This window comes from Vidua chalybeata, chromosome Z (assembly GCF_026979565.1).
Source record: "Vidua chalybeata isolate OUT-0048 chromosome Z, bVidCha1 merged haplotype, whole genome shotgun sequence".
Lineage (NCBI taxonomy): Eukaryota > Metazoa > Chordata > Aves > Passeriformes > Viduidae > Vidua > Vidua chalybeata.
Window position 1 is genome coordinate 9,888,725 of NC_071570.1, and position 13,928 is coordinate 9,902,652.

At 35.5% G+C, this 13,928-nt stretch overlaps 1 protein-coding gene across 1 annotated transcript in view; it reads left to right on the plus strand.

The window, feature by feature from the left end:
• MFSD14B (major facilitator superfamily domain containing 14B) overlaps positions 1-13,928 on the plus strand; it is a 30,739-nt gene extending 16,811 nt beyond the window's left edge. The window contains exons 4-12 of the mRNA XM_053931929.1: positions 535-662; positions 1,526-1,640; positions 2,610-2,828; positions 3,924-4,037; positions 4,593-4,664; positions 7,127-7,239; positions 8,117-8,214; positions 10,016-10,173; positions 12,346-13,928. Of these exons, the coding sequence (XP_053787904.1) occupies positions 535-662; positions 1,526-1,640; positions 2,610-2,828; positions 3,924-4,037; positions 4,593-4,664; positions 7,127-7,239; positions 8,117-8,214; positions 10,016-10,173; positions 12,346-12,549 (1,221 nt within the window). The 3' untranslated portion in view covers positions 12,550-13,928. The remainder of the gene's footprint in view (positions 1-534; positions 663-1,525; positions 1,641-2,609; positions 2,829-3,923; positions 4,038-4,592; positions 4,665-7,126; positions 7,240-8,116; positions 8,215-10,015; positions 10,174-12,345) is intronic.

Here is a 13,928-nt window from a genome sequence, read left to right on the forward strand (position 1 = left end):
CTTCATAGTTCTTGCTCTTTACAGATTTACTGCTTTATACTGCATATTCATCCTGTGCCGTATGTGTTTAATTTCATTTAAGCTGTTAAATTTGTTTCAGAGAGCAGTTGTGTTACCCAAAGCTCTCTCATAGGACAGTGCAAATTAGAGGGTAACTTGGGTTTGAAATCTAGCACAGAGTCTCTTGACAGGGGCTAAGATAATGTTTTTTGTGGAACTAGACTGTTATTTTGGAGATTTTAAAGATTTAGCAGTCTGTGTTACTTCTATATTGAATCAAATGGACCTTGAAAAAATGTATGCTGTCTCTTTTTTTTTCTTTTTAATTCACTCAGGTTTAATAGATTTGAAACATAAAACATCAGAATCACAGAAGAACAGACTGTAGAACAAGTAGTGTGAATTTTCAGTTGTGTACAACCTCTGTGTTTAGTTTCAAATTAATTTTCAATTTTATTCTTTTCTTATATTGGGGTTAAAGGGAGCCTTGGAAATGTAGATGCAGACATATTAATTGTTTTTCTTGTGTCACAGGGTTTTTTGTCATTTCTCAGTGCTCCACTAATAGGTGCTCTCTCAGATGCTTGGGGAAGAAAATATTTTCTTCTTCTTACAGTTTTCTTCACCTGTGTCCCAATTCCATTAATGCGAATAAGCCCATGGTAAGTGGTAAAAACTGCTGTAGCAAGCTTGTCAGGAGAGCACATATTCAGAGGAGATATTTGGGGAAATGGGAGAGAGACAATAAGACAAGAAGAAAGCAGTTTTCCTTTCAAGACATGATTACATTATTCAGAAGCTTTTCTGTTCAAGATGTATTCAAGTTCTGTCTCCTAAAAGTGGAAATAATGGAATGTGAACTATATTCATACAAGTAAAGCAGTTCTTGTAAGGATTTGTCTAACTCTGTTTTAAGATCAGCTGTTAATTTTTTTCCTTAATGACTGATAGTAATAAACATGTTTTTAAAGCTAAATGAACCTTAGTATTTATTTGCTAAAGAAAAGTATAATTGTTGCAAGTGAGATCTTTTACCTCTTTGATTAAGACTTTAAAATCAAGTCAGTACTGCTCAGTTAAGACTTCAGTTGCAATTACATTAATTGTGGAACTTGGAAGAATTACAAAAGAATTTTGTATACACTCTGAATGCATTCAGAGGTCAGGTTCCATATATTATATATATGATAGTTTACTCCTTAACTGGCTGATGAAATGATTTCTAAGATAGTTCATTTTTCATAACTTGAACTAGAGAGTGTAAAAATCTATAGGTACCATGTCCTCAAGGGACCACTTCTTCTTTTAAGCTGATGTATAGTAAACAAAAGAATATAAAAGAATTCAAATGCTGTTTTTCAGTATTTAAATGAGACTGTACAGTCATTCATTCATCTCCAGTAAAGTTCTGTGTTAGTCCTCAAGGAACCCTCCTTCTAGGCTTAAACACAAACTTGCTTATTAGTAGGATAAAAAGCAAGAGATCTTAGTTCAAACTTTCTAATTGTTGCTTTTAAATTATTAGGTGGTACTTCGCTATGATTTCAGTATCTGGAATCTTTTCTGTTACCTTTTCTGTAATATTTGCCTATGTAGCTGATGTAACACAAGAACATAAAAGAACTACAGCCTACGGACTGGTAAGATATGCTCAATTTGGGGAAAAAGGTCAGATTATGACCTTCATATTGAACTTGTGTTTTCTTGTACAGATTGTTTCCTGATTAGTGTAGAGAGTTTGATAAAGGAATGTACCATGGCTCAAGACACTGTGTTACAGTTCAGGCATGGAGTACTGTGCGCTCATTGGAACAGAATTAATATTTGACAACTTGCATAGAGGGCATGTGTAAGAAAGAATGTCTTTAAGTTTTACAAACAGAACATTAAATGTTAAAGACAATGCAAGTAATTTAATCTAGCAATAGTTTTCCATCACCTGAAAGTTGCATATCTAGTTCATATGGCTTCTGTTTGGTATAGAAGGGCCTTTTCTAATGTCAGTATGGTAAGGAAGGATGAAACCGCATAAAACAGTATTTTTAATTACTTACACACGACCTTTCTTAATGATCAAAAGATGAGGAAAATAATTTAGTTAATACAAACTAGTCCTTTCAGTGATAATATAATTCCTGCTTAGTTTGCTTTCCTAATATCTATATTACTTTAAGTTTTGGAGGTCTATTGATAGACGTCCTTAGCTTTTAAACTTGTTTTAGGCAGGCATTTAAATTTACTGACAACTTCTAAAGTCAAATAATTTCAAATTCATAATTAGAAAACAAAATAAAGGTTTTAGTCTATTTGAAAGTAAGAGCCATTTTCTTCTGAGCCAAACCTGATCTTGGAGTGCAAATCCTGTCTAGTGTGGTGTGCTGTTGAGAAGGCTGTAGAAACTATATTTGGGACCCATACTTACTGTTGTAAATGTTATGTGGTTTATTTACTTTCTTGTTTGGTTTGGGTTTTTTTACTTGAATTTTTACTGGTGTGTTTTTTAAATCACACTTCTAGGGAGGGGTGGTGGTGGTGAGCAAGTTACTTCCATTTTCCTGTAATGGGAGAATAACCACTTTGATGAGTTTGTAAACTGTTGTTGTGCATAGGTATCTGCCACCTTTGCAGCAAGTTTGGTAACTAGTCCTGCCATTGGAGCATACCTCTCTGCCAGCTATGGGGATAGTCTGGTTGTACTGGTGGCCACGTTGGTGGCTGTTGTGGACGTCTGTTTCATCCTGCTAGCTGTACCAGAATCTCTGCCGGCAAAAATAAGACCTGCTTCATGGGGATCTTCTATATCGTGGGAACAGGCAGATCCTTTTGCAGTAAGATATTTAAATATTTAATAAGTAATTATTAAATATTTTGTGATTAATAAGTAATAATTATTAGTTGCAGTTTGTAAGCTTGAGAAGTTGTCAGCCTTACTGATAGCTTGACTATTCAGTATACCATAGTCTCCACTTTCTGCTCTTGCCCATAAAGATCTAACTACATTTAAAAAACAAAATCAAACCAAACTTTGTGGATTAAATAATTCTAGATTTGAAAATAATGTTTGGTGTGAAATCCAAAGGGACAATACTTTAATTTTCTAACTTAGCTATTCTATTTTATTTCAAACAGAAATGCTGAATTCTTACACCTCAAAAGCCAATATTTTAAGGTTTTACATACTCACTTTATGACTGTACTTTTGGCAATATCTCTCCCCACCCTTGTGTCCACTTTTGGTTATATGTGATTTCTTTCTAATAGAGAATGGATGTATAAAGCCCAATTTTTTATAGGCATATATAGGAAGGAAAAAAACATACTGTGCAGCCTTTGTAGTAACTTGTTCACTCACTCCCACATACTCAGTTATTTTATGTTTTTGTTACACCTTGGTATCTTAAGAAAGGAAGAAATGATTTTTCTTCACAAGATCTGTCCTGCTGGGAACTGGTTGTGAATATTGAGAGATGAATGGTATGCTTGAAAGACTGCAGTTACAGAATTTATTTTCCACAATTTATTTGTTCCTTAAAGTAATTAATATAATTGGTGAACAAGTGTAAGAAATGTATATTATTTGCTAGTATCTTTAAAAACAAATTATTACTATGGAGGTCCATTAGAATGTATTAGGTCCATTAGGTATTATAGTTATATAATGCTGTTTTTGGGGAGTAGTTTTGACTTGGCACTGAACAGTAGCTTCAAAAATCTTAATGGAAACTTTACTGAAGAATTGGGTTCTCCAAACTGTATATAAAGAGATTGTTTGTGACTTAAGGTTCAACTTAACAGTATTCATGTGTAATTGTTTTGATGTGTATGCATGCACATGAAAAGGGAATCTACTTTCTTCTTTCTTTATGCTTTCATTAGACTTTGTACAAATGTTTCAGTACCTGCCTTGTTCTTTTGTTTTACAGTCTCTGAAGAAGGTTAGAAAAGATCCTACAGTTCTCCCGATCTGCATTACAGTGTTGCTCTCATATCTACCTGAGGCTGGCCAGTATTCTAGTTTCTTTCTGTACTTGAGGCAGGTAAATGTTGGTGTCTTCACATCTTACTAAGGATGCTTAAATTAGTATTCCCTAATACCTCTTTCTTGTTATAGACTTTATTTAGAGACCTGCTTTCTGACAAAGTAAAGCTTTAAAATTAAAATTCTTTGCTAAGCCAAGAACTGAGTAACATTTGACTCCTGATGCATAAAGCCTGCAATATCTTAAGTGTGTGTTTACCTTAAGCATGCTTTTGTTTCTCATTCAGTACACCAGTTTCTGAGTTGGTCTTGAGGTGGGATCTTGCCTGTCAAAGACCTCTTGTGTTTGGGGGAGGGATAGAGAAATTCAGTTTCCAGATACATGAATTCTTCTGTCTCCTTTTTTTAAGGCAGTTTTTTTTTTCCTGTATAGTTTTCTTGGCAAAGAGTCAAGTTAAGGATTATTCTTGAAAGTGGACACTTCCTGAATGGATCCTGTATAAATCTAGAGTATAAGCAGGGATGAGTGTTTTCATTGAGAAGATAGTCACTGCAAGTAATTGCCCTGGATTGTGTTTGGCATTTGTTTCACACAATTTCTGCTTCTCTACAGATTATAGGCTTTGGATCTGCTAGCATTGCAGCATTTATAGCTGTGGTGGGCATTCTGTCCATAATAGCTCAGGTAAGCTTTGTTTCTTAGTGCTTCATTTAAGCTTATCTAAAAACTTTTTAAAACTTGCATTCACTAAATGTTGTATTCAAGATACAGGCCTTGTAAGTTTCTTGTTTTGTATTAGCTTTCCTTAGAAATACTGGGTCTGGACATCAGAAAGATAAAATTAGCTAAACTTGAATCAGTAAATTCACTGGAACTCTGACTTAAAATAATTAGAATTATACAGGACATTTGTAACTAAATGCAAGGCATTCTGAAAGGGAAATGCCTTATTTTAAATAAGTCATGCTACTTGCACCTGTTCACTTGTCTTGTGCTATCAAATTTGCATATAGTCAGTCTTTCCAGGGTTGCTTAGGCTCAGCTTGGAGGCTGAGAAGCTGTGACACCTTGGTATCTTCTTGTCATATTTCTTAACTGGCAACAGTGAGCTGATTTTTCAACAAATCCTTTATGTCTTTTGTAAATCAGAGTTTTTATGATGTGATTTTTTGGTATCTTTATGGATACAGTTTGTGTTCCTGTTCTGATAACAAGAGGAGGAATGGCATACAGAGTATGTTGTACCCTTGCTACCAATCTCAGCAGAATGAAGGTCTTACTGTTTTGATGTAAACAACACATTCATCAATGTTTACCAGTTTTACTGGTGTCAGTTGTGGCCTTCATTAGCAATTCAAGTAATTATTTTAATCTTTGTGCTGTGGTTTATTCTGAGGCTATTGTGTGCACTCACATTTGCCAGTTGTACTTTATGCAGACCAATATTTTTGCTACAAATCTTGAAGATGGCTTCCCTTCTGGTTTATAATTTTCAGTGTTAAAATGAGGAAAGTCTTTTGATTTTTGAGCTTTTTGAGGAGTGCAGCTTACTGAAATAATCTTTGTTTATTGACATAATCTTCACTTTTTAAATACTGATTTGTGTTGGCATGTTGGATATCTCCAGAAAGAACTGAACACATGAAGGTAGAATTACTGTATTTTTTTCTATGTAGCATTCAAACTAGAAATGAGAAAAAAGAAAGCTAGGGTGAGCAGTTGTCATTAGCTAGATGCCAAGTGCCCGCTGAACTGCTCCAGCACTCTCCTTCCCGGCCAGACAGGGAAGAAGAATTAAGGTAAAAAACAACTCTTAGGTGGAGATAAGGCAGTTTATTAAAGCAAAAGTTTAGGCATGCACAAACAGGGGAAAAAAAATTTATTTTCTGCTTCCCATGAGCTAGCAGTGTTGAGCCACTTCCCAGGAAGCAGGACTTCCACTCATGTAGCAGTTGCTCTGGAAGGCAGACATCGTAATAGCAAATGGCCCATTTCCTCCTCCTTTCCTCAGCTTTTAAATCTGAGCTAATACCATATGGGATGAGTTATCCCTTTGGTCAGTTTGGGTCAGCTGGCCAAGATTTGTCCCCTCCCAGGATCTTACCCATTCCCAATTTACCGTGGGGGGAATGTTGAGAGACAGTGCTGATGCTCTGCCAGTGCTGCTCAGCAGCAGCCAAAGCACTGGTGTGTTAACAACACCTTTCCAACTACCCACAGACTAGTGAGAGCTGCTGTGGGAAAATTAACTCCATCTCAGCCAGACTCTATACAATCCAGAAGAGAGACAAGACAAGGGAGGAAGTGTATTCTGCTCTGCAGTCCTGGTTCCTTTTCTCTGTATTTTTACTGAGGCATTGTCCTGTTAAAGAAAAATGTGTGTTCCATTAAATGAGTCAAGTTGTCCATGTGGACTTTGCTTTACTAGGAAGTGTGTGTTTCTTGTCCTGAGTGTCTTGTTGTATCTGAATTCGGATCTCCTTCCCCCTCAGCAGTAACACTTCTAACAAATGGAAATACTGATCTTTGGTTAGGATTAGCTTCCATGTGCAAATGAAAAGGTTGTATCAGTGGTGTAAAGAGTCAGTAGAAAATATAATTAATGGTGCCTAGGATTTGGCCAAATTTCAGTGTATGTGATGAAGGTGACAGCAGGATTTACTTGTAAGTTTAAATGTAAATTTGCAAAATAATTCCTTAGCTGACCTAAGGAGTTTACTTTCTTCTGATCTAACAGTCTTTTTTCCTCTAGTTTTTGTAGATACTGGTAAATTCAAGTCATGTCCAGCCTGCACTGTCTTTGCTTGTGGCGTGCTCTATTCTGTAATACAGTAGACTTGTAGAGGTGAAAATGAAAGCCTGTTTGCATTGGAAATAGACACTGTATTCTAATATACCCACAGAGGGCAATACATATGCTTCTGGTTGTCCTGAAGTAGTAACCCTCTAAGAGTTAAGAATATCTGTACATTAAATATTGAAATGACTTATCTGTATTTTGGGCTTAATATAGGAGAAGAAAAAGACAAATGGTATGAATTTCCTTATCATTTGAAAGGTCTTCTGAATTACGTTGCATGGGAGAAATTACTATAACAAATCTGACTTTTAAAAACTTTTTTTTGTTGAACTAATTTCTCTTGCAGACTGTGTTTCTCAGTATCTTGATGAGATCTATAGGGAACAAAAACACAGTTCTCCTTGGTCTTGGCTTTCAGATCTTTCAGCTGGCTTGGTATGGTTTTGGATCTCAGTCTTGGTAAGCATACATTTTGCTATGTACATGCTTGTTAAGGAACTGAAAGGTTTTTTTTTTTCCCAAGAAATTCTACTATTAGTTCTGTTGTCATGGGTATTTGAGTGCTCTGTGAATTAAGTATTCCCATTTTCATTACACTACCAAAATTTGGTCTGTATTTTACATATGTAGAAATGATAGAATTTCCTGTATATACAGCCCTTTTGAAAAGGGAGTCTTTGCAACATTTTGTTCCACTGAGTATTATGTCTGTGAATGTGGTTAAAATTTTTTCTTAAACTCACAAGCTAATAAGTAGCATGTTCTCTTTAGTAATTCCAGTAGATCTATTTTACCCATTAGGTATGGGACTTATACTTGTTTTTGTTTTTCTAACATATTCTCTTACTCCAACTATAATCACTCTAAGCTATCTAGAGTTTCTTCTGTTGGAAGAACTGTCTTTAGAACCATAAGCTAGAAAAACAACTTCTTTACAATGTGTGTCCTACTGAGAGGGATGAGTGCTCTCTTACTGTTTATCAGAGTACTTCCTAGTCAGTTGTAGAAGCTAGAGAATTGCATCACTGGGACACCCTGGGAAATTGTTCCTTCTTTCAGTGCTTGGAGAGGAAAGCCCACTTCACTCCCGTTCCCCTCTTTCTCTGCTATGATAGAATCAAATCAAATGTGCTTCTATTCTAACAAGTTCAGAATAATATATGGGAAGGGAGCAGGAAGATAACCAGATAATTTCCAGTTCTTTAGGTGTTTTAATAAAAATATTTTAATAGGGAATAAAGTGTTAAATAAGGGTGACCTTGTGGCTCTTGTGAGAGTGTGGGGAGTAATTATAAGGACAGTTTCATTTTTAATTCGAATTACGTATTTAACACAGGATGGTGTGGGCAGCGGGAGCTGTAGCAGCCATGTCAAGCATTACATTCCCAGCAATTAGTGCTCTGGTTTCACGAAATGCAGAGGCAGATCAACAAGGTGAGTATTGGATAAATTGCTGTTTATGCATCAGACTGCCTTTTTGTCTAGAAAGCAGAAGAGTTATCTAGGTGTACTTTTTGAGTTATCTTCGTGTGTTTTCACTTGGTAGTACCTGTGGAAGTCTGCTAGTCTATGAAGAGAGGAAGGAAGTGCACAAATTTATCATATTTGCATTGTAAAATACATAATTTCTGATGAGCTACTTCTTGTCATTCTTTCTGTAAAAGTACTATGAAGGCAACAAAAGCATTCTCTTTTTTTCTCTTCCTTCTATTATATGCAGTATTCTCTAAGTAGACAGGATTAATGTAGCAATACTACCTTTTTAATTACACATTTTACCAGATTGAAATAAATGTAGGGAAGAAGCTTTATTTTTTTTTTTGTAGAAAAGTTGGCCCTATTTGATAAAATACTTCAGATTTTCAAGGAATAGAAAAGGATGCCAAAATAACCAGTTAATCTGAGAAAACAGAATTTACTGGTTTTGATGTGAAAAGCAACGTACAGTAAGAAATTACTCCTCCTTTAAAGCAAAATGAGAAGTCATCACAAATTAAAGCACTGGTCAAAAGACTTAGTATTGTTCTTGAATTGAACTTGAATTTAATATTCTCTTTTAAAAAGTGCTGTACATATACATTTTAAGTATCATTTATACTTTAGCATTGTACTACATGAAGTTAGGTAGATGCAGTTAATCTTAGAAGTACAAAGGAGATGTTGTTCCAGAAGGTGGATTTCTGTTGAAAGATGCAAAAGATAGTATTTTGCAAGGGTTTTTTAAATTATTCCCTTCTCCTCCATTTTTTTCAAGACATTTTAAAGATTTTTAAAGACTTGTTTTCTGTTTACATCAGGAAATGACTAGTTTAGTTAAGTTGACAGAAGCCATTGAGCTTTGATTTTACATAGAGGAAACTAGTATTAATAGCTAAGGCTTTCAAGACTGAGGTTTTGCCACCTAGTGGCATGAAGATTTTAAACTTTCATATCATCAGCCTATGAAGTAAAAACTTGGACAGCTATCTTTTTTGCATGTTTTCTTTTCCTCCCATTTTACAAGTTACTGTCTTAAGAATGAAGCGGATTATTAATATTGTAAAATAGCATTTTTTAGACTCTTACTATGTGAAGTTAATATCATCAAAACACTTTTTGCACTGTTGTCATAATCAAATTAAGTTGAAACAGAAATATACCTATAGCACTTTGATTGATCAAGCTTTAAAAAGAATCCAGTGTAAACGTGCAGTCAGTCAAGTATTGAATTTACTGCCGTATACTTAATTTACTGCCCTTAATAAGTTACTTGGTATTTAAATAAATACTGGCCACAATTTGTGCATATTTTCCCAATCACAGCTCTCAACACTTAGGTACATTACTCTAAATTTCACTTGAAAATAAATTGAATGGGAACCACATTTAAACTCTATCTTCACTGTCTTAATTGTAGGCTTTGGGTGAGAGCGGAAGAACTCTAATATTAAAAATGAAACTTTATTTATCATAAATTATTATGATCAATTTATTTATCATAATAATGAAATATTATAGAATAATAAAAATAATAATTCTTCCAGTAATCCATAAGTATAGTGACGGAACTATGGTGTGCAGAGGATTATTTTAATCCCAACTGATTTTTCTTCAGTATACTTCTTACATCTTAGAATGCAGAAATAATTATGCTCTATTTTGGAACAATTATTAGAATGCACTTAGAGCTCTTGGCTCTGAGCATTTTTTCCTTGCTTAAAAAAAAAATCCTACATTTTTTTTTTTTCCTCATTAGGTGTTGTCCAAGGAATAGTAACTGGAGTAAGAGGACTGTGCAATGGCCTGGGACCAGCATTGTATGGCTTTATTTTCTTTCTCTTCCATGTGGAACTCAATGAATTACTACCTGATAACACTTCTGAAATAAAAATAAAGCAGAATCCCAGAGATAAGGTTAGTTCAAAATTTGGTGTGGAGCTTGCTTGTGTAGAACTCATAGGGCCAGAAATCTGTCTTCTTGGTTGATTTAGAATCATCATAACTTATCCTTAAACTACTTAATTCTCATTTTTCAGTTTTATTAAATAATTAAGATAGCTCATAATTTAAATGTAATAGTAAATACTTAGATTTACAGTAGTAGCAGCATTGGTTTCAGTATTGTAACAGTCCCAGGTAACCTCTTTTGATGTAAATTTACTGGAACTAAAGTTTAAGTGAGGTTGCATCATTATGATTATCCACAAGAAGCCCTTACAGCAAACAGTGGAGTTGTAGGCTGTGTTGGAGAGTAATAATAACACTTGGCAATGCAATGACAAAGGGCAGCTTTTGAAAGATTTTTACTCCTCTCAGTGAAACCACAATTACGTAATACTCAAAAGCTGCTCAGATGAATTAGCTGTTATACTGCAAATGAGGGTGTATTAATTTGTGGAAGTTCATTTCTTCTTTTGAGTATTTGTGTGTGTATCACCTCTTGAAGATTTAATATCATCAAAATATATTTTTGATATGTTTATATTCTTTGTATGTTCCGATCATCAGCTAAAAATTCAGGCCTCTGATTGTAACAAGAATTGAGGCAAGAGAAATACCCGGTTAATGTATAATTATGTTCAGCTATTTTCCCACTTCATTTGAGAATAGCTTCCTACATTTCTTTTGGTAGAATAAAAGTACCTGGATTGACAAATTTCACCTTCTGTTTTATCTAGTTTTAGTTTACACAGATACAGAAAAGTTGTTAAAGATTAAAAAAAAGCTGAATTGTTGACATTTTCCTTTTTTAGAGGTTTGTCATCAAACGTGGCTGATTTAATATTTTTCTTAAAACCTTTCTAAATTTATCTAAAAACCTTTGTTTTTAGTTGGGGCTATGAAATGTGGGTATGTTTTGTTTTTGAATTTTAAAATAAACTGCTTAGAAGCAAGAGAGAATAACTCCAAATACTAAGTTATCATACATAAATAATATGTCTCTGCAATGGGAATGGTCTCACTGTTATTTTGCTCACCCACATATTGATTTTTTTGAGCTGCTTGTTTATTTAGCTAACTTGATTCTAGATATCTCAGCCATGGAAAAGTGAAGCTAAGGTTTATTGAGTGTTTGTACTTGGGTGTTGAAATCTTATTCTATAAGTGTTCAGAGGAGTTGCAGCTTTTGTTCTTTGTCCCGGTCTCAGGCAGCTGGGGCACCCAGCTAGGTGCTGCCTTTCAGTGAGACCAAAGCTGCCACGTGCACAGAGGCTCTAGGGCTGAGCGCTCCGGCGTGGGTAATGCAGCTTTCGCAGCCGTACGCTGAGAGGAAGCAAAGGGACGAGAGAAGGCACACCTTGCCTGCGTGGCTGAGAATGTTTATTTCCTGTGTGGCCGCTGCGGTGGCTGGAGCGGCTGTTCCCAGGTGTGCACATGGACAAAATGGCGATTGAACAAAGGAAGCATCGGGTTAAATGGGGGGCGGGCAGACAGGGGTGGAAATCCCCCTCGCCCAATGGGGACAGACAACAGGGGAGTGACGCGGATCACGGCAACCTACGGGAACATAACAGAGGTGGGTACAGGGTTCTGGGAGAAATAGGAATGCAAGGATGGGGTGACTGACACAGAACTTCCAGGAAGAATTCAGGAGTGGCTATAAGATGGACATGTAAAAGCTCCTGTGGTAGACAACTTGGAGCAGACCATTGTGAGGGGAAAATGGGGGTACAGAGGATCTAAGTAATGTTTATTAAATCCCTAACTGAACCAACCCTGCGTACAACAAGGAGTCTTGTTGATTTAACAGGTATGTTGCCTAAAGCAAAAAAAAAAATTACAAAAAAGCATCAAGTCAATATCTGTTTCATTAGCTAGGCAATCATACTTTCAATTGAAAATTTTATGTCTTCTTGGTTTTTAGATCAATGTGGAGATCAGGTGTGGAATTTGTGGAGATTTTAGATGTAGAAAATTTAATTTACAGTGCACATGTGAACCTGTTTGCAGAAGTTTTATAGTCCCCATAAATATGTCTCTCATGATCTCCTGCGTTAGTGGTGTAGTTCATAATGCAGAATTTCACAGTTCTGCACATTTCAATGTCTGAAACTCGAATTCTTTTTTTATGCTTGTTTTCTGCAGAGAGTGGTCATTCCTGGTCCCCCCTTCCTGGTTGGAGCGTGCATTGTTCTCCTGGCTTTTCTAGTCGCCTTTTTTATTCCTGAGAACAACAAAGCCAACAGTACCAAAAAACACAGCAACAGCATCAGCAGTAGTCTGAGTAACAACCTAGACCAAAGCAATGAAGAGGACATTGAACCATTGCTGCAGGATAGCAGTGTATGAAGGCTAAATTCTGAGGGGCTAGTGGAACAAATTCATGCGCTGAATTGTGGCTCTGGAAGCTTGGTGGGAGGTACAGAGTATCTTGCCTCTGGGGAGAAGGCAGCTGTGACAGGAGGTCACTTGCTGTATGCTACTTGAGGTTGATGTCATGCTTGCAGGAGTGGTTTTTTAAAACAGCAGGTCACAAGCTGGTGTGATTCTACCCAATATTGGACTAAAAATTCTGTGTCAAATTCTGATATTGGGTAGAAACCTGTATAAGAGAGACAGAATTTTTTTTAAAGTTTGAATGTTTAGTTCCCAAAATTGCAAGATAATCCCAAATAAGCAGGTTTGAGTCAGAACAATTTCTGCCATCACTATAATAGGTTATTTTGCATTTTTTATGCCTTTTTGTCTGCGTCTATGCCACATGTAGTCTTCACAGTATGGAAGGCACTGCTTTCTGTATAGTTTTGGTACCTGAAATAGTGGTTATCAATTAAATTCTCAAATATTATTTACTAGCAAGAAGTCCAGTAGTTACCAGAAAGCAGTGATGAAAGTGAGATGGCAAAATTGTGAATGTGTGTGATTGCACATTATAGTACTTATCCATAAATGAAGGTCATACAGAAACCCTAAACCCGCATTCTGGAGCAATGAGTTGTGTGCAGTTAAAGCAAATCCAGATGGCACCTAGGTGCCATTAATGTTTTGCATATAAAAAATAAAATTTTAATATTAAAATGAGCAGTGTCAGAAATACAGACACTTCTGAGTGAGTGCCAGAGAACTTTACATCAAAATATGCAGTATGTACTGCATTTTGTCACTTTACCTGCCATACAAACTAATTTTTCCTATTATTTCCTTTCACCGCTGCCTTAACTGTTTCTTAGTGTTCAGTTATTAATCATATTCAGCCTTCATATCACTGTCTTACCTGCTGAATATCATGGATATATTAATATATATATTTTTAAAAGATGCTTCAAAGGAGTTATGAATTATAACAAATGTGCTAATTTTTAGAGACATTTTATGAAGAAGACAGAGATTTGTATGTATTTTGCTGCAGTGTAAATGGACTATTAAACCCAACTTTGATGAAGTACTCCTATGAATGTTTTATATGTATGCAATATATGTAGATATTTGTAAGGAGTTTTAATTTCTCCAGATGGGGTGCTGTATAAATCATGTATTTATAAATGTAATGAGGGTACAGACAGTTATAGTTTTTTAAAAGGATTGTGTACTGACTGAACAAATTTAAAAAATATATATTTTGAAACTTGTTCCACATTGAGCACAGATAAGAAACCTTTTGTACTATGCAGGTTGGTTTTTAAGTTAATAAGCTTCCTAATGCATAATAAATATAAATATCAAGCTTC